The 26,416-nt window shown below is 37.2% G+C and overlaps 1 protein-coding gene across 6 annotated transcripts in view; it reads left to right on the top strand.

Annotated features, from left to right (window-relative positions):
- The window catches only part of MYOM1 (myomesin 1), a 214,765-nt gene that overhangs the window by 81,884 nt on the left and 106,465 nt on the right, over nucleotides 1-26,416 (top strand). For all 6 annotated transcript variants that reach the window (XM_037806345.1, XM_037806341.1, XM_037806347.1 and 3 more), the window contains 7 exons: nucleotides 3,666-3,806; nucleotides 7,237-7,576; nucleotides 8,018-8,175; nucleotides 15,470-15,562; nucleotides 17,345-17,433; nucleotides 17,548-17,610; nucleotides 24,518-24,682. In XM_037806345.1, the coding sequence (XP_037662273.1) occupies nucleotides 3,666-3,806; nucleotides 7,237-7,576; nucleotides 8,018-8,175; nucleotides 15,470-15,562; nucleotides 17,345-17,433; nucleotides 17,548-17,610; nucleotides 24,518-24,682 (1,049 nt within the window). The remainder of the gene's footprint in view (nucleotides 1-3,665; nucleotides 3,807-7,236; nucleotides 7,577-8,017; nucleotides 8,176-15,469; nucleotides 15,563-17,344; nucleotides 17,434-17,547; nucleotides 17,611-24,517; nucleotides 24,683-26,416) is intronic.

The raw sequence follows: 26,416 nt of genomic DNA, 5'->3' as shown, positions 1-26,416 counted from the left end.
ACTTTGATTATTGCATAGTCGGTTCCTTAAAACTCTGTGTTCCTCTGATTTAGTTTTGTTTGCTAGCTTCAATAAATGACTTAACATTTCTAAGTAGTCTGTTGGCATAATATTTAAACATTATCTAAGATTTCATCATGATACATTTGCTTTAGTAAAGATCATCCTTCACACTTTTCTTTTATTAGACTTTATACTCTAGAGAGTGTAAGAAAGATGGAGATCTTTCTGAAATATGTAATACATAACATCATGATGCTTTTAATGAAGTCTTTTATTCCAAAAGAATTATGAAATGGAAACTGATGTAGTGTTATGAATCTTTACTATAAAGTTTAACTATTAAAAATCAGCTGCTGTGATTTACCTGTGTAATAGTCACATTCTGACATGTTCTTTATAAAAATTTCATCATTTTTAAAGATTTGGCTTAAAGGAAAAGTGACAGAAAAAGGAGCAACAACAAAAAAGATGATTAATCATAGCTGTTTTGATGTAGATAAACATTGGAAAAATATGACTCGTGAAAATATGACTGTAGACAACTAGAATGAAAGTAAAGAGAAAAGAGCAAAATCAGAAAACAGAGGAATTAGAAATACAAATGTTCTACGATAGAAAACAAAATGAAACTCTTAAGTTCCATGATTAATTTAAATTTGCATAGTATTGGAGCACAGGTGTGAAGAAAAACACTGCTTTAAACTTTAGACTCGCAAAGCACAGCATGTACTCTGTGACCTGCCTAGAATACAGAATGCAGTCATTTTGCTACTGCCTTGAACAGCCAGCCAGGAACAGATTTCACTAGGGCTTCCAATTGGTAACCAGTACATAAGCTTGAATTCAAGGTTCTAACCTTTGATTTTGATGCCAATCGCAGAACAAGAGCTAGATGTTCACCCTTGGGGGGAGGGATGGGGAAATCAGTGTGCAAGGGGATTTGCCATTTCCATTGCTGCAACTCCAGGGGGTTAAAAGACAGTCTCCTTACCCAGCTCCCATTCCTAGTGTCAGCGACACTTCCTCGAAGCGCTGATAGTTTGTGCAATGCCTGTCTGTGTGGAGGATGCAATGTAATGTTCTTGCATTGTTCTATATCCATTTTATAATATGCATATGTATAGCCTATCTTCCTCTTTTGATTTAGGTCATCCTCTTTGCTTTGCCATATGATTTTCAAAGTTTAAGAAACAGTCAAATAATGCTGAGTGAAATAAGCCAGACACAAAAAGAGAGATATTGTATGTTACCACTAATGTGAACTCTCTGAAAAATGTAAAAGAATTATTTTATATTGTAAAATGTAGGTGACCTAGAGATAGACAGCAGCTAGTCAAGGGAGAACAGATAAGCTATTGGGGGTAATCTCAATGTTATGGGAATGCTTATTTTAGGTTATTTGTTTTTCTTATTCCTTTGTTTTGTTTGAATTTTTTTTTAATTTTTTGATAAAGTAAAAAAAAGCCATTGCATTAAAAAAAATTAGCTTCAATGTAGTTTTTTTAGTTTATTTCATTTTTCTTATGCCTTTGTTTGATTATGGTTTGTTAATTTTCTTGGCGTATGGTAGGAACATGTTAATTGCATGTAGTTGTTTCAGATTATTTGTTTTTCTTCTTCCATTGTTTGGTTATGGTTTGGAGTATGTTAGGAACATGTTGGAAGCAAAGTAGTTATTTTAGGTTATTTGTTTTTCTTAATCCTTTGTTTTGTTTGAAATGTTGTGGGGTTTTTTTTTTATTGGTTTGCTTTTGATTTTTGATAAAGTTAAAAAAAAAAGGAAAAAGAAATGGTCAAGCTTTGAATGGCATGAATTTTCGTGTTTCAAGTGGACTGATTGCTTTTTCTATGCCATGTAACACACTCTTTGTTTTCTCTTCAGTTTTTTTCTATAGCAGGGGCTTTTTTTTTTTTTTTTTTTTTTTTTTACCTTAATTTAAAAATACTTTATTGCTTACAGAGATCTGAAAGCAGGGACATGAACAGACATTTGCACACCGATTCACAGTGGCATTATTCACAATTGCCAAAAGATGGAAACAATCTGAGTGTCCATCAGTTGACAAATGAATAAACAAAATGTGGTATATACATAAGATGGAATACTATTCAGCAGTAAGAAGGAATGAGGTCCTGAAGCACATGACAACATATTTGAACCTCGAGGACATAATGTTGAGTAAAATAAGTCAAACACAAAGGACAGTTATTGTATGATTTCACTAATATGAACTAACTAGAATAAGTAAACTCACAGTCATGAAATACAGAAGACAGGTTACCTAGAGATTGACAGTAGCTAGAGAATGATGAGCAATTGCCCAATATGTATAGAATTTTTAACAAGGTTGAACTTAAATATTTGGAAAAGGATCAAGGTGAGGGTAGCTTGTTATTGGCATTCTAAGTAATAGAGCTGAATTGTAAGTGAATTTGGTTGAAAGGGGTTGTTTAGAATCATGTATGTCACTGATTAACACTACAAACATAAATAAATTCTCTCATGAACTAGTACAAATGTATGACACTTAAACAGAGTTAATAATAGAGTGGTATATGGGGAGAAATTACCAATACAAGCTACAGACTATATACCTCAATATTCTTTCATCAACAGTAACAGGCATACCACACCAATACTAGGGATCAATGATGGCGGGGATAAGGAGTATTTTGGGTTTTCTTTTTTAAATGTTATAGCAGGGGCTTTTAAAAATATGTTAAACTTTTTATTTTAGAATAGTTTTAGATTTACTGAAAAAAGTTACAAGGATAGCACAGAGAGTTCCTGTACAGCCCAAACCCAGTTTCCCCAGTTGTTGGCATCTTTTGGATCAGGGGCTGAAGGACTTCAGGGAGTGTGAGAACTTCTAAAATTTATGCAGAATTTTATATTTATATGAAAAAGCATTTAAGGTCAAGAACTTTAGATTAAGGCTCTGCTTTTCTGTCCCACCAGTAAATTTTTTGGTTTATCAGAACATTACCTCAGAGTATGTACAACATGTACGTACATGTGTGTACAACAGAACTGAGCAAAGTGTTCTTTATCTGACCCCTGTAATTCTCTGGCTTACCCAGCCGCCTGAGTTCACATCAGGTACTTTACTGCTGTCGTTTGATGTAAGCCCAGTGTTCCTTCAAATGGAGGAGTCTGTTTATAGTACATAATGTTCCTCAAAGTGTGATCCTAGGCCCTGTGCATCAGAATCACCTGGGGTCCCTGTTAAAAATGTAGAATCTTGGGCCCCTACCCAGAACACTCTGCATTTCTAACAATTTCCTGAAGGGATGTGGATGTACAATCTATCAAAACCGCTTATATAGACTACTGAAAGTTTGAACATTAGCTTAGCAACAATGGATATCCGAACTGTTCTAAAAGCATTTCTCTTTTCCCTTAAAACTTTTAGGCCAAAAAAAAAAAAAAAAAAAGCCATGAAATTTCTATAGACCTGTTTTCTTGTATGCCTATAAAGAGGGCATTATTTGAGGTCTTTCCGACTCTACTTTAGTTCCAGAGTGAAAAGATAATTGTTACATTGGAAATCTAGGAATCTGTGAAAACATCTCTCAAGTTACAACCTCCTTTTATCACTATTTTCAATATTTAAAATGCATTTTTTTTTGTTTTTTGTCTAATGTTAGGGGTTTTATTTTAGACTTACAGATTCCAGTCTGGTGTTAGAAGATTATTCATCCAAGTCAAGCCCTAAACAAAAGAGAGCCAAGCAGAGCCTTCTGTCTGGAGAGGAGAAGGAGAACTTGCCAAGCAACTATATGGTGCCCGTTTTCTCAGGACGGTGCGTGTGCTTTCCTCCCTGGTTTTGGTTGTTAGAAAGTGGGAGTAAATGTTGCCGGATTAGATAACAGCAACAGCCTCCATCATAGTAACAGCTAACATTTATTGAGTATTTACTATGTACTGGACTCTGCTACGTCCTTTAGTTGAGGAAGCTTGGAACCCTGAACTGAGAGAGATGTGTTGGTTATGAAAAGGAATCCTTTCAGAAATCTTTGTCCTCACGTAGATAGGCTACTGCATTGCAAAAGAGAGTGAGTAGACACTTAATCTTACTTATGTAACCAGTTGAAATCAGAAATAGAGCTTTTGGATGCTAGTGATTGAACATTATCCTTAGTTACTGGAGATAGATTAGAAAGAAAGGTTCCAAAATGTAAAATGTTGGGTGAACTGAAAAATATCAGATGAAATGTTTAGGTAAATGGAAAATATTTTGGTTGCCAATGTGCTTTTTTAATTATTATTCATGAAGAAGAAAAAAAGTCTAAGTTTTTCATAATTTGCTTGCCTTATATTTGTTTAATGTAAAATAGATTATTTTGAGTCAAAATTTAAACAAAAGAATCACTACATCGCAAGTCTGTGTAATGCCGATTTTCTCTATTTGTGATGTAGACATTTGTTCTTGAGTGGTAAATAGTTATGAAAGGAAACTTGTCAGAGACACCAAGATTGAAGTTCAGCTGGAATGTTCTGGGCTTGCCCTGTTTGTTTTCCTCTCAATAGAGAATTATTCTCATTGTTAAGATGACACTCAAAATGAGGTCATTCTCTCAGGGCAGATACTGTCAGGACATACCATGAAAAAGTGGATCTGGATTGAAAGTCACCGGGAAATAGTTTGGTGGTGATTTTTGGTGACCTACTTCTATTGGGCCATGTTGTTTCTTTCCATTGCTCTCTGATGGCTCCATTTAGAATTGTTTTAGAGGCTAATATCATAATTGCTCTGAGACCAATTTAGGGAGGTAAGAGTAAATAATATTCTGTTAGCTTTTTGTCTATTTTGATAGCTCTGATTTTTAAAAGTGAACACTATGGAGAAACGTATTCATATTTCTAAGCACAATGGCCCAAACTTAAACTCTTCACTAAATTAGTTTAATATACATTCACATTCACCTCTTATGGGAGATGGCAAGGCTAGAGAAGTAAAATATTATTGTTTTTGCCCTTTTCCCCACTGTTTAAAAATGTCTTTTAAATACCCCATCAATCTAGCCATCTGCCTACCTGCCTCTTCCCACTTGTGGGTCATGAAATGAAGCTTCTTCCTCTCCTTGTTTTCGTCCTGCTCTCTCCCACCAAACCATGTTGTCTCTTTCAGGCCAGTGTCAAGAAATGATAATTCTCAAAATAACCTCTGATAAAAGAAAATTTGAAAAAAAAAAAAGGTCTCCTAGGTTTTATTTACAGTTCTTTATTTTTTTAAATATGGATCTAATATCATATGTTCCATTACTGTTGAAAATAATGCCCCACAATGCTACTGACAGTAATAACAGTCTAAGAAGAGGAAGAGAAAGAAACTAACATTGCTAGCACCAGGTTTTGAGTTGAAACCATCAGAGACAGAGGGCTGGGGAGGCTTTTAATTTATAGTAGTGCCTTTTTGTCAACATGGTGGCATCACAGTCTAGCTCTTGTGCTCAGATTATAAAAGAGTTATTACTGGCATCCACTTATATTTACTTAAAGGAGAATGTCCCTGCTATCCTGAGTCAAACAGATATTTTTAAAAAGTGTACTTGTGTGAAATAATTACTGTTTTTTTTTTAGGTTAGGTTTATTTTTAAATGGAGAGGGCAAGGAGGCTATGACTCTGTCCTTTCCCCTAGAGTTACGTCAACATGTCCACTGTTAGAAGTAGTATGAGCTTAGACTTTCTCTCTTACTTAGAGTTGTCTTAGCTCAGGGCAAGATTAGCACAGAATATGATAAATTTTTATAACATTGAATCATATTCCACAGCTCATCTCAATCTCTCTCTACTTGTATTTTGACCTCTATATAGACAGTTTGTTTTGTTCATTTATTAATAATTCATTCATTTCCTATCTCAATCCAAACAAAAGAAGATTATCTTCTATCTTTTTTTTTTTGGCTGAACTGAAGGTAGATGTATTACTGACTTAGTAGGCATTTCCTTATTAATATTTGAAGAGAGAGAGGACAAAGAAAAATTCACTCTTCTTAAACTAAGCTTAATAAGAAACAAAGTTGAATCATCTTGTTGCTCAGTCAGCACTTCTAGTAATAATATTCCAAGAGAAATTCCAAAGTTGGGGGAAATGTTTAATCCTATTCTTCAGCGAATTTTATGGATTCAGGTGCCAGGAATTTGCTAATTCAATGGCAACATCTCCTTAAATTTTGAAGTAATCATTCTCTAAGGAAAGTAAATGTTCAGTTCTGCTTTAAGAGTTCTGAGGAGACTGAGAGTTTCAAGGGAATGTTCCGTATAATCAATACGCTTGCTTACCGAGACCATTGATGCACGGTTTGCAGCAAAGGTTTTGAAGGAGATGAAAAATAATCCAAACATTTTAAACAGTGTTAAACCACAACACAAATTCTATCATAAACTATTACTTTAGGGGACACTTTTGGATATTTCCTCCTGTCTCCCACTTGCCATCATCATTGGTTATTAACAAAAACAAGTCACTTTGATAAATGTCATCACTGATTGTGAGTTTGACCGTTTCTTCTCATTAGGACTATGTGCAAACACAACTGAAGATTGCCATATTGAATATACACATACAGCATATATACACACACATAATATACACGACATTTGTTATCCTAAAAAGAAACACTGAAGGTATAAGGATCCCATATAAATTTAGAACTTATTTTTATATGCAACAACTCTGAGCAATGACTTGAAACCGTTGGGTGATCACATACAAATCAAGCACACAGTCATATATCAGTATCTCAGGCTTTAAAGCACACGAACTATATCTCATTTTACCATAAGTCTTTTCTAGGAAGGTAATCATAACTTTAATCTTTCTGGTAAACTAAATCATATTTATATGCACTAAGCAAACCAGTCCAGTGAACCTTGGGCAAATTATCTAACTTCTGTGAGCACCAGTGACCACAGAAATGAGACACATGACCTCACAGGGTTGTTGCAATTATTAAATGAGATAATGTATGTAAAAAGCAGTTGGCACAGCTCCAGGGACATCATAGTTATCATTACAGCTATTATCATCATCATCATTGTCATTTGTTAAGGTGAAGGCCATTATTGTAGTGTGAGGAGTTAAATCCCGATTTGCCAGGATTTTGTGTGTCAGGTTTTCTTTGGGCAAAGGACTCTACTTGAAATCTGCTGCTCTGAATTTAGTAAAATTAGGCAACCTTATCACTGCCATCCACCATATCTATATTTTGCTGTTGTTGTGTTTTAGCCAAGTGCATGTCACTGGAATTATGGATGCAGAAGAAGAAAGGGTTAAGGAAACTGCTGCATATACAGCTCAGAAGAATCGTCTTGCTAGTGAGGAAGGAATCACAACATCCAGACAGTCCATGGCCTCCCGACAATCCACTGTCTCCAAGCAGTCCACAGCCTCCAAACAGTCCACTGTCTCCAAGCAGTCCACAGCCTCCAAACAATCCATGGCCTCGAAACAGTCCACAGCTTCTAAACGGTCCACGTCTGCGCTTCAGCAGGAGGAAACGTTTGAGAAGAAGTCAAGGAAGGTTGCGATTCGAGAAAAGGCAGAACGTCTGATGCTGAGAAAAACAGTTAAGAAAAGACAATTTAATATAACTTACAAAAGTAGAAATACACATAACAAGTCCTATATGAGTGCATGTTGGTATAGATTTATTTGTTTCCAATCAAGAAATATGTGGTTTTGGGGAGAAACAAAAGCAAACAAGGAAAAAAGATGTTAAAATGTATAGGTCAAAGAAAGGCAGACCTAATAGTTTTAAACTCCATGGAGTATGATTTAAAGAACCTTAAGGAATCCACCTTAGGGAAATAAGATATGTTGCTCAATCTGCGAATGTTAGAAGTTAAATAAGTGCATCTGTTTAAAAAGGGGGAGTGGAGAGGGAAAGGGAACATGTTTTATCTAAATGCAAAAATAAGGCTCCTTGTGGAAAAATAATAACTTTGGGTTGCATTTGTTATTTTACTTTGATTTATTAGTATTTTGATAATATGTTTAATTTTTTCAGCTGGAAGAAACTGAGGCATTTCAAAGAAAGTTGAATGAAGATCACCTCCTTCACGCCCCTGACTTTGTCATCAAACCTCGGTCCCACACTGTGTGGGAGAAAGAGAAGGTCAGGTTGTACTGCTCTGTGTCGGGCTGGCCGGAACCTCGCCTCACCTGGTATGCTACCTGTGTGAAACCGCTCATAGGATAGATCGCACAAAGTTAAATTTCCCACTAGTTAAGATGGGAGGGATTATCAATGCTCAAGAGTCAAGGAAGGCATTCCCCACTTTGCATGGATTTTCGGAATAGTGTAAAAAGCATACTGAGATGAGTATTTTATGTGTGGGGAACAAGAACAGCCTTGCATACATTAGGATACATAGTGAAACTTTATAATCCTCTTATATAAGTAGGTCTTTATCTGATAGAAGTATTAGAATGTATTCAGTGTATTTAAACACAAAGAAGGTAGGTATCTATAATTCCTGTGACCATAAAAATGTACTTTCAACAATGAACTTTACAACATAGGTACCATTTTGAGACCAGAAGCAATGCTGCCTTTTAAAAAAAATACCGTAAAAACCAGAGGGCCCCCATCTCCTCGTGTGAGCTGAGGCCTCTATGTGCTTTCTGAAGCCAAACAAAAGAAGGACATTAGATGAGAGATATTTCCCAACTGGGGATCCTGAGAAATTTTCTTTCCATAATGAATAGAAATTCCCTTTCTCCTTCCATTATACATCCTGTTGCAACTGCTAATGACTTTGTGATCCCTAAACTCCTGCCATAAATCATGAACGTCTGCTTCCGAGAGCAGAAGTATGAAAATAATTGAGCCAATTGAAAAAGAAGGTGATGGTTTTGTTCTCTAAAACAGGTGTTCTGCATGCTGTTTCCTTATCCTCAGGAGAGGAGGTAAATGCACCCTCTGTTGCAGAATAAGCACTAGGTAGAATGACAGCGTCACCTGTAGGGTGCATTCGTCTTCTTCCTTTCTCTTCCATTATTTCTACTACTGGTCAGACTCCGGCAGCCCTAAAGTGGTGGTAGATGACAAGGTAGACTCGTTTTGCTGTCTATGGTTATTCTTAAGGAGCTGGTGGTGAGTTTTAAAAAAAATTCTTAAGTGGTTGCAATCAGCCTTTGATAATTTTGGATTTATTTATAACTTTTCTATGTATATAAACTCTTTTCGGGGTTCTTGAGTTTGAAAACCTAAGCTAGGTAGGAATTATCAAGGCCAATAAGTTCTGGTAAACAAAAGTGAGAAATGTAGAAATGTACTTCAATGAAAATGAAGCTTTTAAAGTCAATTTACAAGCTGTAAAATATAAAAGAATAGTATAACAAGTTAGGAATCTATCTGCCTCTGCCCCACCCTTGACTAGAGAGAATTGTGCTGTTTGGCCTATTAAAGGGACATTTCTCCTTGAAAAACATTATTTCCCACCTCAAAAAAAAAAAAAAAAAAAAAAAAAAAAATCTAAACTTTCCTACAGAAATCCCTGGAGAATAACAAATTTTTGGTTCCAAGAAATATTATTTAGTCAGTAAAAATTCCTCTTCTTTCATAAATTAAAGTATATTAATAATGAATAATTGGAGTCCTCAGTCAAGTAGATATATTTATTACAGTGTCTTCCCTCTACTTTCCTGCTTTTTAAAAATTAGACCTAAAGATGCTTTTCAAAAGAAAAAAATAATCTCTAGGAGCTAAATATTAATTTCTTAAGTATTTACTTATTCTGTTAAATAAATAGCAACTGAAATGAAAACCCGGGTACATACCATTTATGGTGATATCAAACCAGAGTGATATGATTTCAGAAAGGCAGAAATTAAATTCCTTACATTGCATTTTGTTGGCCTGAAAAAGGGTAATTTAAAAACAAATAAAAAAGACAAAAATTCCTGAGAAAAAATGATGACCAAACTGTCAACACTTAGAAATCCAGTCAAATTCAAAAATAGATATACAGTCAATTTTCAGTTATCTTCACTAAAGGAGCTAAGAAATAGTACAGTTGACCCCAAATCTTTCACATTTGGCTTTGAAATATTTATTTTACTTACATGTGAATACAAATGTATTGTATGCCCTGGGGGCTCATTTCAAACAAAGGAAAGGCACAAGGACAAAAATGGTCTCAGCTAAGATTGGGAAGACTTTCTTTAACTAGTGCTTGCAGAAGGCAACTCAGCCTTGGTTTGCTGCCAAGCACCAGTTGTACAACTCCATTCTTTCTCGAAAATTTTCCCAGCAGGGACAGATCAGAGGATTTCATTAAAAGTCCTGCTGCCATGCAAGCTGAGTGAAAAAGAAATATTAAAATCAAAGAACCGTTAGACCGCGAAAGAAATAGTTAACCATACTTCCGACAGCAAGATTTAGATCACCAGATAACACATAAATGAAAATTGGCTATGGCAATAAAGCAAGGTCAGATCCAGGTTTTATTGAGCATGCCACTAACAAGATTTTGGGGCCCCTCTTTACAAAAAAGAATATAAAGTTAGTAATATAAATTAGGTATTGTACTTTTCAGGGGTCCCTGTTGGAAAGGGCCCTGGAACCTAAGGTTCGTTAGCTTCCAGTAAATCCACCTCTGGTGATAGACTTTTGGGTGGGAATATATACCTTCCTGGGCAAGTTGCTGATGGAGCTCTTCACTTACCCTGCAACACTGGTACAGAGCATGGACTCCCCAAAAGCATCGTCCGCCTCACCCCTCACCCTGAGTAGGGAACCCACAACCCAAGCAAGAACCTGAGTTGCTGGTGATGACTTTGGTGGCATGTGTGCCTCTTTGTTACCATACTCTTGCTTCCTGTGCCTGACACTGTACCAGTATGAGAGAATTTGGGGTATTCACTTTCTGAGTAGAAGGAGGTAAGTTAAAAGAATAAGCTGAGAGGAAGCTTCATGTGATTGTGCTGCCTCCACTTCTAGCAATTAAGTCCTTAGCCTCATCTTTCAAAGGCAAGTGTGCCTGGGGCCGGAGGTCTCCCTGAGAGCCCTTCCCAAACAGGGTTTGACACCAAGTTTCCACTGGGCATCCTCAGGCCACTGAAGTCCCTGAGGTCTAGCAAATGAGACGAGCCCTCAGCACCTGCTCCTCGCCAGTCCCAGATCGCTGACCAAATAAGTCTGTTTGAATGGAACTCAGAGGTTGCCCCTAGAGTGCTGAGTGTCTGAGCACACATCGTTTGTTAAGGACAGGTGCAGAGACAGCTGGGGCTCAGAGCCCCCCCCCCCCTCTGGGAGGGCAGAGGAAGCATGCTGGTGAGTTGGGTTCGGTAGAAAGCTTAGTGGCAGAGGAGGCTGCCACAGACCCATGGGGAAGATGGTCATCCAGAAGGAGGTTTGAAAACTGATAGGGAAAAATACATGAGCAGTGGATAAATGGAAGTTTTTTTTTTTTTTTTTTAAACTTAATAGGCTATATTTATATAACAACTTGTATAAAAGGCTATATTTTGGTTTAAAATGGGAAGAAAAAAGTTACGTTGGCATTTGTTTCCTTTGCATGATGAGATTCTGGGAGGATAAGTGTAATAAGAGCAGTTAACTTGGGGGAGGCTTAAATGGGGCTTAACTTGTCACTTAACAGGGCGACAAGTACAAGCAAGAAGAGTGTTCACTGGAGACCCTATATCTGGTTCTTGAACCATATGAGTTCATTACCTAGTTCAATTAAAACAATTATATGAAATAGGGGAGAATAGGAAAGTTCTCTTGAAAAGGAGGGAACTGTGTTAATTTTACACATTTTTAAAGAGCCAGATTTTATTGGGTTTCCGGCCTGAAGCCTAGATCACTTTTGTCAGGGGAAATCTTGGTTGCAGCTCTGCAGAGAAAGCCCTGCAAACTAACTGGAATGATGTGTGTATTAGTGAGCAGTGTCAGTTCATTCATTCTCTCAACACACCTGTTTTCAGATCTGCTTGTTGGGTACTGGGCTCGAGCCTCAAGCAAGGCATTCCAAACACATATTTGGAATTCTTTCCATTGGCCCTAACTAAAGTGGTTGTCAAATAGATACTTAAAGCAATTTGTCAGTAAGTTTTATAATAACTCAAAACCCCAGGAACAAAATTGTATGAAAGAAATCTGGTGATTTGTAGATGTCTTATTCCATTTTTGGAAGTAATGAGAATTTCTAAATTGTGTAATAGAATCATATGGATTGAGTTTATTTTAAAGATTAGAGTTACCATGTATTTAAATCTAACAACTACCATATTCTCATAGGAAAACAGCCTATATTTTAAATGAATAACAAAAATTATTTACAATTTATAATTATTTCCCAACCTGAGGTTTTGGGGTTTTATTTTAGATTTTTCTCATTTACTTAATTCCAAAATCTATCCTAATGTGATAGATGTCTCTCACATAATTGGTTTTTAAAGTAGGTAATAGCTAATTATTCAAAGCATAAGGTTGGATTCTAAGCAGCAGTCACATTTGGGGTGGGATCCTACATGTTAAAAGTTAAAGATCATTTTGGTATGCATTATTTATTGATGGGAAAAAATATATATTTCCAAGTGTTTCGCTTGATCCTTCTTTACACTGCCAAAGAGCTTTTACTGTAACCATGTATTAACAAAATCAGCCCGATATCCAAACTGACATTTGTATTGGAAATTAAGTCTAGGTTTTATACACATAAATGAAAAGTCACTGGGTAGCAGAATGCCATTCTAGAAATAGTTGCAGTATAATGAAAGCTCAATTAAGTCTAGGTTTTATACACATAAATGAAAAGTCACTGGGTACTGGCAATGCAGAGTATGACTCCCGGGGATGAATGTGGACCCGGCATCGTGGGACTGAGAGTATCTTCTTGACCAAAAGGGGGATGCAAAATGAGACGAAATAGTTTCAGTGGCTGAGAGATTCCAAATGGAGTCGAGAGGTCACTCTGGTGGACATTCTTATGCACTATATAGATAACACCTCTTAGACTTTAATGTATTGGAATAGCTAGAAGTAAATACCTGAAACTACCAAACTCCAACCCAGCAGTCTGGACTCCTGAAGTCAATTATATAATAATGTAGATTACAAGGGGTGACAGTGTGATTGTGAAGACCTTGTGGATCACACCCCCTTTATCTAGTGTATGGATGAGTGGAGGAATGGGGATAAAAACTAAAGGACAAATGGGGTGGGATAGGGGGATGATTTGGGTGTTCTTTTTTCACTTTTATTTTTTATTCTTGTTCTGGTTCTTTCTGATGTAAGGAAAATGTTCAGAGATAGATTGTGGTGATGAATGCATAACTATGTTATCATACTGTGGACAGTGGATTGTATATCATGGATGATTGTATTGTGTGTGAATGTATTTCAATAAAACTGAATTTAATAAAAAAAAAAAAGTCACTGGGTAGCAGAATGCCATTCTAGAAATAGTTGCAGTGTAATGAAAGCTCATGAACTAATATAGTTCATAGATTATACTTGAAAATGATAAGGAAAATGGCGTACATCTGAGAATTTACAAACATTTAAGAAACCTTTTGATAAGTAATCCTAGGGTGTAACTAATGCTCCAAAATTAGGTGATGACTGGCCAGTTTGGGATTACACTTTCCAGAAATAATAAGTGCATACAGAGCAGGCCCCAAATCTTTCTTTTCTTCGCTGACTTAATGCTGAAAACAGCCAATCTAAACTGGCTCCAAACCTAAATGCATCATTAGGTAAAATTCCTTGAAGACTACGTGAATTACTTTCTGACTCACTCTTTGTCTACTGCTTTAAAAGAGGAATTCCTTTCTTTGACATCTGGAATTCCAGAGGAAAGACCTTAAGCTGCTGGGTGAAGGTGGTGTGTGTTGTGTGTGTACTTTAACCTGATTTAATTTGCCAAGTGATCGCATTAGAAGAGTCGTGGATATTTGGCTGGAGAAAGGCATTAAGGCGCCAAGACACAGAGTATTGGAAAGCAATGAGGGCGAATCAACAGTGAGGGATGGAAAACACTGTTTTAACTCAAGCTTTATAGAGATATGAGCAGTATTTCTGGTCAGAAGCCAGATTGCTTATCACTCAGTTGTTCGGTCAAAAAGCACATGCCACAGTCTTTGGTGCTGTAGTTCTTTTCTTCTGCTGACAGGAGCTGCTGAAGACACTCCAGCACCTGGGAGAAGTGGCCAAGAGGGAGCTTCTTGAGTCAAGGGTGAAATTACCTAAACCAACTCAATCAGAATATGCCAATTAACATGCTCTTCCCCGTCATTCATCAAAACAAGGAATGTTAGGAGTTAGGAGTGGAGTAGATTCCTTTCTACTGGTCAGATGTTGCTGGCGGCCTGGAGCCCTGGCTGAAGCAGCCATCTGAGGCCCTTCTGGCCAGCAGGCAGTCACCTGATGGCCCAGGAGCAATGTATTCCTGGGGAAGGAGAGGGCTGTGCAGCCTCACTGGCCACACATTTGTTATTCTTAGTACACATCTGAGGGAGTGGAGACCCAAAACAGCCTCAACTTACTTTCTTCCCCTGTACTTATTTAAAGTCATCCATGTCATGAAGTAAATGTTTGTCAGAACTCCGTTCCTTCAGTCAAAAAATGATGACGCTATCATTTATCTTTTGCATTACACTGTAATTCTGTTCAATCCAATTTAATAAACTCTGCGTGCCTGACATTTGCCCATGGCTCATACTTCCTTGGGAGTGGAAATAGAAGTCGGTATGGATAAGACAGAACCTCCATCTTCAAGGCAACGGAGTAGAAGAGACACAAATCCAACCATAATTTGATCTTTCATTTCAATGACATTCTTTTGAGCAACAGGCCACAGTGTCAGCAGGAAGGATGTTTTGCTCTCTTCCTGCACTACCAGCCAACAAGACCCCCAACCCAAAGGCTTCCTCTCCGTCACGTCAACAGGGATCCACATGGGCTTTAACTTTTTAATTGAACTATATTATACATACAAAAAATTACATCAAGTATCTGGGTGTACAGCTTTAATGACTTCGCAGGCTGCACACCCCCGTATAACCGGCATCGTCGGTACCTAAAAAGTCTCCTGGTGCCCCCCTGCTCCGAAGAGAAGTCACTATCCTGAGTTCTAGCAGCCTGAATTTGCCTTTTCTGTTTTTGTACCTCATATAAATGCAATCATTATTCAATGTATTTTCTGTGTCTTTTTTTTCTCACTCAACATTATATACGTGACGTTCATCCATATCGTTGGAATGGTTGACTTTAAGTGTGATTTTTATGGAGAAGGTGAAAGCACATTCATCAAGAAGACACTTTAGTTTATTCATGATACATTTTATTTACTTTACTGTCAACTCATATTCATTGAACAGATGCTGCAGCTAACATCAGTGCCAAGTTCACAGGTTTTCCTGCAAGAACAAGAATTGTGTGTGCGTGCATATTTAATCATAAAGTTATTTATACTTCGGCTTACTTCATCTTGCTTCCATGGTCTTACAGGTATAAAAACCAGGTGCCAATAAACGTCCATGCAAACCCTGGGAAGTATATTATTGGAAGTCGATATGGAATGCATACTCTGGAGATTAATGCGTAAGTGACTGTTGGCATCTGTGCATGTTGCTCCAGTGAGCCGGCCGTTCCCACCCTTTTCTTCCTGGCATGATGGCAAGGAGGGACAGTCACATACATTTCTTCTCTTAGCAGACACACCTTAGCTGGATCTGTGTGACCGATACATGCCAAGTCTACATTTCCTCCTGAGTGCTTCTATATTTGCATTTAGTCAAAGACGATGAGAGAATTTTAATTTGAATGTTTTTATTTTTTTTTCTATACTTGAGAGTTTTTCTTAGACATCAGTAAGACAATAAATTGCAAAAATGGGCATTCATATTCCCTTATCCTTTCAGAGTTTCTAATCAGCATCATCATCATACTATTTTGCTTTTAGTAAGTACATGTCATGGAGATTGGGGTGGGTGGCATTGGAAGAAGCTGGGGTTGGAGATATTGCTCCTTCCCTCAGCTCTACAGGAACCATGGGAAACTGACTGTGTGTATTATGAATCTGTGCAGGTAGCCAAGGCCAGAGACTGGGGAAAGCAAAATCCAAAGCAAAATTTGGAAGCAGACTCCAAATCAAATTTTCAAAGACCTCAGAGGTTTATAATGTCTAATACAGTTTTGAAATCCAAACCTTTTGTGGATGAAAAAGACTAAACAAATTCCTACCACTTTCAGACCAGATGAAACCATGAAATGCTGAGATGATAAAATGAAACTTACATAATTCCAGTCTCAAGAGATTTGTAGCCTTCCCCTCAGATCAGAGTGATGTGGGACTTCAAACCCAACCCTGGGGCCTTGTGGTGCCCACCAAGCACCGATCTGACCTCAAGTCCCATCCACATCTGTGAGACAGTGGTTCTACTAGGACAACAAGGCACACAACGTGACTGCTTTCATCATTGAGTAGTTATGAAAGAGGCAACTGTATTGACCTTAACGGGGTTCTATTGTCCATAAAATTTCAACAATAAGTTTGTAGTAATGAAACCCAACCCCAGGGAACAATGCAGAAAGCAGGGAACTGGTAGTGATGAAAGGTAAAACAACCTCCTTTGAAATCTTAGCCTGTCCATCTCCCTGTGAGATCATTTCTCCCTAATTCCATTATTGAAGAATTCTAATTTCAGTATTATAGCTTAGAGATGCTCCCAAATGGCTGCCCTTGGGCTGAAGCTCCAAATGCGCCTGAACCCTAGTAGAATTGAGGTGTAAATAACTTAAACTCTGAGGCTTGAGTGAGGAGCTGAACATTAGACCCACCTGGCTCTGGTGTTTGGGCTGGGAAGGGGGCAGTGGGGTGGGGCGGCTGGGGAAGTCCCTACAGAGAGGCTGCTGTTATCCCTTCTCGGGTGCCCTGTTGCCCCCGGACTGAAGTTCATCGCTGGCAGCTGGACAACCAGGAGGCCATGCCCTCCAACACATCTGGCGTAGGTATCTGCTACAAAGACAAATGCCTGGACATACAACTTTAGACAAGTTTATAACAACATGTTCCCTCTGTAATTTATGTGCTTAGCAGTCTGTGGACATCTTTGGGGTATTTGAAATCAACCTTGGCTGGGGTCACAAGTGGACCATGGATGTTTCCCTTCTATTCTGTGCTGCTGGCTTGAAAATGCAGTAGATCGTTTGGACTGTATAGAAGCCTATAATGAGCTAGATCACAGAGAGTAGCTTTATCAAGGGTCCTGGGGCTCTTTGTTAGACACTGATTTGCCATGTACCATGTTAGCAAAGAATTTCTTGATATTGCAGTATTGAATGTCACTATGATGGCAATTTATTTCCACAATGTTCTTTCAGATGTGATTTTGAAGACACTGCTCAGTACCGGGCCTCTGCGATGAACGTCAAAGGAGAGCTTTCAGCATATGCCTCCATTGTGGTAAAGAGTAGGTTTGCTGGACTTGCTTTTTTCAATGTACATTTAAAAAAATTTTCCCATCGTGAAAGAAAACCATAATAAATCATAAAGCAATTCTTATGCACTCTATTTTCTTTTCTAGGATATAAGGGAGAGTTTGATGAGACTTGCTTCCATGCTGGGGTTACCGCTATGCCCCTCAGCTGTAAGTTAAAAAATATATTTGTTAAATTTCCTTTCTATTTAAAATACAGCATGAGAAGTTATTCTATAATGCTGAAATAAATGCATAATATATAACATATTATATGCTAGTATGCATACAATAGGTATGTGTGTTTAATTTAGTTTTTTTTTTTTTCCAGAGTCTTTATTATTTTCTTTTTGAATCTAATTACTTTGTTCTGGTTTTATAAAAGCCTAGTTGTGATGGGATAAAAATGGCAAATGCATTTAAGGCTCTCTGTGTTAGTCTGAAAAAGATCATTAAACAAGCAAGGGAAGAGTGGTTTATACACACACATACACACACACACACGCACTCATGAGTCTGGACTGTTTCAGAGCACTCTTACTCATCCTTCAGTATCCAGGTCAGCATCACCTCCTGGAGAAATCCACATCTGACCTCCTCTCTCATCCCCACCCAGCAGTGTTGGGGTCCCCGTGAGGCCAAGGCCGAGGCCCCTCCATCCCAGCACCCATCATGCCAGACACTGCTGATGTTACGTGTCAGTGTCTCTCACTGGACCATGAGCTGCTTGAAGACAAGGCTGGTCTTTTAATCTAAACCCCAGTGCCTGGCACAGAGTAGATAATACAATAAGAATGAATGGGTAAATAAATACATCAGTTTATGAAGCACAATTTAAAATGAAGCCTAAATTGGCTAAATAATGAACTATTTTTAAAAGATCTGGCCAGTGTTAATTTGCAAATTTCGATTGTTTTATCTATATTAGAACTTCTTTTCATGGGTAGCAATAAAAGTAAAATCTTTACGGTTGCTCAGTAATTAGAAGCTTACGATGGTCAGACTGTAAAAGATAGTCAAACCTTAACTTCTTATTTTCTAAACATTAAAAAATAAATGCTGGTTTTTTTGTTTGTTTTTTTTAAATTCATATTTATTGAGATATATTCACATATCATGCAGTCATACAAAACAAAGCGTACATTCAGTTGTTTACAGTACCATTATATTGTTGTGCATTCATCACCAAAATTAATTTTTGACTTTTTCATTACCACACACACACAAATAATAAGAATAAAAATTAAAGTGAAAAAGAACAATTAAAGTAAAAAAGAACACTGGGTGCCTTTTTTTTTCTTTCCCCATTTTTCTACTCATCCATCCATAAACGAGACAAAGGGGAGTGTGGTGCATATGGCTTTCCCAATCACATTGTCACCCCTCATAAGCTACATATTTATACAATTCGTCTTCAAGATTCATGGGTTCTGGGTTGTAGTTTGATAGTTTCAGGTATCTACTGCTAGCTATTCCAACTCATTAGAACTTAAAAAGGGTTGTCTATATTGTGCGTAAGAGTGCCCACCAGAGTGACCTCTCAGTTCCTTTTGGAGTCTCTCAGCCACTGAAACTGATTTCCTTTCACTTCCCCCTTTTGGTCAAGAAGATGTTCTCCATCCCACGATGCTGGGTCTAGATTCCTCCTCGGAAGTCATATTCCACATTGCCAGGAGGATTCACTCCCCTGGGTGTCAGATCCCACGTAGCAGGGAGGGCAGTGATTTCACCTGCCAAGTTGGCTTAGCTAGAGAGAGAGGGTCACATCTAAGCAACAAAGAGGCATTCGGGAGGAGGCTCTTAGGCACAATTATAGGGAGGGCTAGCCTCTCCTTTGCAGCAACAGTCTTCCCAAGGGCAAGTCCTGTGGTAGAGGGCTCAGCCCATCAAACCACCAGTCCCCTACATCTGTGAGCACATCAGCAGCCATCTAGGTGGGAGAACTCAACACCCTTGCATCCTTCACCAGCTCCTCAAGGAGGCTCTGAAATGCTGGTTTTTAAAATGGTTGATGAAGATGCTCTCTTATGGTTCAATATTTCACCTAACTGGTTAGTGGATGCGTATAGATGGCCTATCCTTTCATCTTCATGGAATGGACCCTAATTTTAATATTCCAGGTAACAATCATTGATATCAACCACATGGATGGGAAGGAGTGATGGATGGGCCAAGGGGGAGCATATCCCAGATTATGTACTTCTTCTATCGTTTGGTTTTTATTGAGACAAAATAGTTGTATATTCTGAAATTATGACATCTCTCAGTGTCCTCAGGCTGCCCTAATGATCCTTTCACAATCCCCTGAAGGTACCCTGCTCATTCCTACCACCATGTCACCCTCTGTATTTCTCTTATAAAATATGGGGTTCTTATTCATTCACCCAACTAGAATTCATTGAGCACTTACTATGTGCTAGGCACTGTTCCGTATGCTGGGAATATTCCGGGAAATATCATGATATTTATTGATGAGTCGTGCCAGGGCATTGTGCTATAAAATTTTGTATATACATTGATTGATTCATTGAATCTTTCCAAAAAGCTTACGAAATAGGTGCCATTTGTATCTGTACTATGTAGATAAGGAAACAGTTTAGAGAGGTTAAATAATAGGACAAGGCCACACATAGTGGCAGAGTAGGAGCTTGTAACCCAGTATTTCTGATGCCCATATTCTAAACCAGGAGTTGTCAAACATTTTCTGTAAGGGACTACGGAGTAAGTATTTTAGGCTTTGTGGGCTATTTGGTCTCTAATAACCGCTCATCTCTGCCACTGTAGCACAAAAGCAGCCATAGACAATAAGTAAATGAGTATGATTGTGGCCCCCGCAAAACTTTATTTATAAACATTGAAATGTGCATGCCACAAAATATTCTGCTTTTGAGTTTTTTTCAACCATTTAAAGAAAATACTTTGAACAACTGTATGCCAATAAATTGGATACACTATATGTAATGGACAAATTTCTAGAAACATACAAACTACCAAAACTGACTCAAGAAGACATAGAAAATCTGAATAGGCCTATAACAAATAAAGAGAGTGAATCTGTGGTCAAAATACTCTTAAGAAAGTGAAGCCTGGGATCAGATGGCTTCACCAGTGAATTTTACCACACATTTCACAAAGAATTAATACCAATTCTTCACAAACTCTTCCAAAAAATAAAAGTGAAGGAAACACTTTTCACCTTATTCTATGAGGCCAGTATTTTCCTGATACCAAAACTAGATAATCACAAAAGAAGATTACAGGCCAATATCCCATAGGAATATGGATGCAAATATCATCTCAATAGATGCAGAAAAAGCTTTTGACAAAATCCAACACCGTTTTGTGATAAAAACACTAAAAAACTAGGAATAGAAGGGAACTTCCTCATCCTGATAAAGGGCCTCTATGAAAAACCCAGAGCTAACATCATATTGAATGGTGAAAGACTGCATGCTTTCCCTCTATTGTCCATCAAGAACAAGACAAGATGCCTGCTCTCACCACTTCTATTCAACATTGAATGGGCTTTCAGGCCAGGAAAAAAAAAAGGTACCTAGATTGGAAAAGAAGTAGTAAAACTTTCTCAATTTATAAATTCAATAGTTTGGTATGTAGAAAATCCTAAGGAATAATTTAAAAAACCATTAGAACTAATAAGTTCAGCAAGCTTTTAGGATATAAGAGCTAATAGAAAAATCAGTTATATTTCTATACACTTACAATGAACAATTTGATAATGAAATCAAAAAAGCAATTCCATTTACAGTAGCATCTAAAAGAATAAAATACTTAAGAATAAATTTAACCAAAGCAGTGTAAGTCTTGTACACTGGAAAGTAAAAACATCGTTAAAAGAAAATAAAGATCTTAGTAATTATGTGAAGACATCCCATGTTCATGAATTGGAAAACTTAATATTGTTGAGATGGCATACTCGCCAAATTGAACTACAGATTCAATGTGATCCCTATCAAAATTTCAACTGCGTTTATTTCAGAAATTCCTAAAATTCCTTTAGATATTCAAGGGCCCCTGAATGGCCAAACCAATCTTGAAAGCAGAACAAGATTGGAGGACTCACACTTCTTGATTTAAAAAATTATTACCTAGTAATCAAGACAGTATGGAACTGAAATAAGAATAGACATATAGATCAATGGAATAGAGTTGGAAATCCAGAAATAAATCCATGTATCTATGATTAATTGAGTTCTGACAGCATGCCAAGACCAATTAATGGGGAAAGAAAAATCTTTTCAAGAAATGGTAGATATTCACATGCAAAAGAATTTGGACCCCCATCTCATACCATATATAAAAATTAACTCAAAATGGATCAAAGACCCAAATGAAAGAGCTAAAACTTTAAAACTCTTAGAAAAAACATATAGGCACATCTTCATGACCTCAGATTTGGCAATGCAGTCTTAGACATGACACCAAAAGGACAAGTAACAAAAGAAGAAATAGATAAATTGGACTTCATTAAAATTAAAAACTTTTGTGCTTCAAAGCACACAGTAAAGAAAGTGAAAAGACAGCCTACATAATGTGAGAAAATATTTGCAAATCATATATCTGATAAGATACTTGTGTCTAGAATATATAAAGAACTCTTACAACTCACTAATAAAAAGACAACCCAATTTAAAAATGGGCAAAGGATCTGAACAGACATTTCTCCAAGAAAGATATACAAATGGCCAATAAGCACATGAAAAGATGCTCAACATCGTTCCATCAGGAAAATGCAAATCAAAACTACAATGATATACTAGATCCGGAAAGTCAGATAAATGTTGGCGAACACATGGAGAACTCAGAACCCCTCATACACTGCTGGTGGGAATGTAAAATATGCAGCCACTTTGGAAAATAGTCTGGCACTTCCTTCAAAGATTAAACATAGAGTTACCATATGACCCAGCAATTCTATTTCTAGGCATATACCCAACGGAAATGAAAAAAATTGGCCACCCAAAACTGTGTATGCCAATGTTTATAGCAGCAATATTCAGAATAATCAAAAGGTGGAAATAACCCAGTTGTTCATCAACTAATGAATGGTTAAACAAGATGTGATATATTTACATGATAGAATATGATTCAATCATAGAAAGGAATGAAGTATGTACTGCAGCATGGATGAACCTTGAAAACACTATGCTAAGTGAAAGAAGGCAGTCACTAAAGACCACATATTATATGAATCCATTTATATGAAATGTCCAGAATGGGGAAATCTATAGAAACAGAAAGTGATTAGTGGTTGTTTAGGGCTGGAGGAAAAGAGAAGACTGGTAGGTGATAACGTAAAAGGATGGGGTTTCTTTGTGAGGTGATGAAAATGTGCTGAAATTTCCTCTGGGATTGTTGTACATATCTGTGAATAGGCTAAAGTTCACTGAATTGTATACTTTGAATGAGTGCATTGAGTTGTATCTGGAGTATATATCTCAGTAAAGTTGTTTTAAAAAGAAGTCTTCTAAATGGCATGAGGCCATCTGGATTGGGCCTGTGGGTTATAGTTTTCCAACCTCTGTTTTAAACCATTTTTCCCAGGATGGAAAGTACAGGTGGTAGAAGAGTAAAGAAATGACAAGGAAATCAAGGGAATGATAGTTTGTCCTTTGGTTATTAAAGCTGGGTTGGGTGCCTATTGAAACCCAAAACCACCCCAGAAAAGTCCACACCAATCCAGGTGTAGTGAGCAGTGAGAAAGTAGGGTTTGCTTGTAGGTGATCTACTTGCATTTCCAGTTGGGACTTCTAGGTCACTACAGATCTTCCTTTAACCCTCCCCTGTTTCTCCCTCAGGCAGGATTGGAACTAGCCCCCCTCCTAATTTCCTGCCAGATCTGATCAAATTTTATCTTTTTTTGGTCTCAGAGGTGGGGGAGATGGGACATGTGCTTCAAATAGAAGTTACTTCACTGTTGGTTTGTGATCGGGTGGGAAGACAGAAATAAAGCCGGTACAATGCACGGCTGAGGCTCTGGAAACAGTGGCCAGTGTAAATCCTGGCTCTGTGGGGAGAACATGGGCAGTTATTTAGCCTCTCTATGCTTCAGTTTCTTCATCTATAAAATAGGGATAATAATAGTACTTACTTGATAGGGTTATTGTGAGGCTTATTTGAGTTAATAGATACTTAAAACTTGGAAAAGTCTGGGCACAAGTTGAGCTCAATAAATGCTAGCATGCGTTTTCAAGTTAGTGCTCAGAGGTCTTAGAAGCAGAGACAAGTACAAGAAAGGGGCTACGTTTTTGAGTTGGGTAGTTGTGGGTTTGAATTTCAATTTCCCACATGCTGCTCTGTGAGCCCCTGGCATTAGCAGTGTTCTGCCTTTGTGAACATCTATATCCCTGTCTGGAAGGAGTCAAAAATAACAGCTAAGCCATGGAGTTGTTGCAAGGATTAGATGAGAGGTCAAATGTAAAGTGCCTGGCATTAAAAACCTGTCAAGAAATAGTCATTACTTTCCCAATATTTCCTTCGAGAAAAGAGAAATTAAAATATGGGAAAACTTACGATATGGATGTTTACTCAATCTATAAGTATGATATTTCTGTGAAAAAAACTTTAGCACAGCATTTTTACATTTCAATTTTCTCCCATTGACATTTTTCATGATATTTTTACTCAGATCATTAAAGGAAGTGAGGTAGCTTACTGAAAAACTCTATCTTTGCATGTAATTGATATGGCTGTTTTGTCCCAAGAGTACAAGCAGTAGAGGCTAATTTGACTCAGAATCTAAAATTAAAAAGGGCACATACTAAGCTAAATGAGGTATTAATGTGCATTTTATTTCAAACATTAAACCTAACCCTTTTGTTACATTCAGTGTAATAATAAAAATAATCATTTAGCTTATCAGACCAACAAAGGAAGAATTTCCATATAAATGATACATGTCTATGTACCACATACTTCTGGTATTGGACTTAATTTTTGCCCAGATAAATAATTTGACCAGTCTTTGTTGTGACTGCTGTCTGCCTGTGCTTATTAAAATGCTCTGTGTCTCTTTGATGAGAAAAAATAAATTATTTTCATTTGTTTTTGTTGTACCCAGTTGCTGTTACTCCTTATGGTTATGCATCCAAGTTTGAGATCCACTTTGATGACAAGTTTGATGTGTCTTTTGGGAGAGAGGGCGAGACGATGAGTCTTGGCTGCCGTGTAGTTATCACTCCTGAAATTAAACATTTCCAGCCAGAGATCCAGTGGTACAGAAATGGTGAGTCTTTGCCACGAATTCTCACTTTAGTTCTTATTTGTGGATGGCTGCAGACCAGTTCACTGGGTCTGTCCATAAGATTGCAGATCTGCTTATCACAGTTGGCACATCAGGAAGTTAGAGGGGGTAACCCATTTTATGCTTTTTTTTTTTTTTAACTTTTTACATATATGTCAAATTAGCAAGTCTTTCATAGTATGTTTGTAGAAATTATTATGTTTTCTTCTCACAAAGTAATATGTGAAAAGGATTCCAAAAAAAAAGTATGTCCATTTTGTAAGGTAATTTTATGTGGTAAACTACCCTTCTTCATAGAAAGTGTATAAGTCTTTAAAAAAAAACAAATACATGAAACAATCAAATACTGATTTTATTAATTAACCAGCAAATTAAGAGGAAAGTCTGACCTTTTATGGTTCTAATGTATTAAAGACTCTTCATAATTTTTAAGCTTCTCCCAAGTATATTTTCCTTACAGAGTATGCACAGCTTCACAGATATCCCTTAAGGATACAAGAGTAGAAAAGTTATCCTATTTTTTTTAGGTCATACTATGTGTCAGGCTGGTAGAATAGAAAGGAAATCCGTCCATTGTTATTTCCTCTGACTCTGCCTTAAAATGACAATTTAGTCTTACTTTGCTTCCAAAGGACCCAGAGCCATGATACTTTGGTGTGAGGAAGAAACAAGGAATTAATTTTCCTTTGTATATCATTTTAAGACTAAAGCCTATTTAAAGTCTAGGTAATGTTCCCATTCAAGAGAAACCAAATCAAACCAAAAAGCTTTCAAAATAAGTTGATTCGTTGAAACACTGAACTTAAGAAATAGTGGGATCGCTAAAATAGTATCATAAATCTTAGATCTGAATAGGCTGAGCTTCTACACTGGATTATCTCATCCAATAGATGAAGACATTGAAACTGTCTGAGAGAATAGGGATTGCCCCCAAATTAACACAGCAAAACTCTAGCAGAGTAGACCTCAGAGCCTCCTGTTTTAGCTCTGAGCTTGATGTACTTTTCTCTACTTTGTGCCTCCTTTTATATCTCTGAGACTTTAGGTCTAAGAAGGAAAAAAAGAAAACAAAAAAAAACCCACCTCACTGAGAAATCCATATTTTCTCCAATCCTTCCATTTTTATTTCCTCTGACTCCATGTCCTTTCAAATATCAGAAAGCATTGATATTTGAGGAATTGAACGTCCCTCTAGGTATATATTTAACTGAGATTGCCATGCAAACTCCCAGCTGAGAGAAGATATCTAGTGGAGAGGGCAAGGATTATATTGGAGACTCTCCTTGCTCCTTTTAATTTATCTTTTACCAGGTTTATCTCTAGTGAGGATTATATTTTAAAACTCTTAAAAACTTTAAAATTCCAGATGTGTTCTAGTATTATTTGTAAGTTTATCATGTAATTCTGTTTAATATTTTTTTTTATAAATTAAACTTTGGAAGAATATAGAAGAATAAAAAAAATGGTGATAATGTTTTGTGGTCTTTCCTACAAGGTGCTTTATGATGGCTTAAGCTCCATTTTGTTCATGAAAAAAACTAAGTCCCAGAGTAGTTAAGTAACTTGTTCAAAGTTGCATAATTGGTTAATGAAAGAGATGGGACTGACAATGGTCCATTCCAGAGCTGAGTTTATGGGTGTGAAAACTGTGCCATGCATACCCCTGGACCACTCTGAAGAGGGCCCTGTGTTTGGTTTAATGCACTCTGTTGCCTT

This window comes from Choloepus didactylus, chromosome 16 (genome assembly GCF_015220235.1).
Source record: "Choloepus didactylus isolate mChoDid1 chromosome 16, mChoDid1.pri, whole genome shotgun sequence".
Classification (NCBI taxonomy): domain Eukaryota; kingdom Metazoa; phylum Chordata; class Mammalia; order Pilosa; family Megalonychidae; genus Choloepus; species Choloepus didactylus.
The sequence above is the reverse complement of the archived record's forward strand: the minus strand, read 5'-3'. Positions and strand labels throughout refer to the sequence as shown.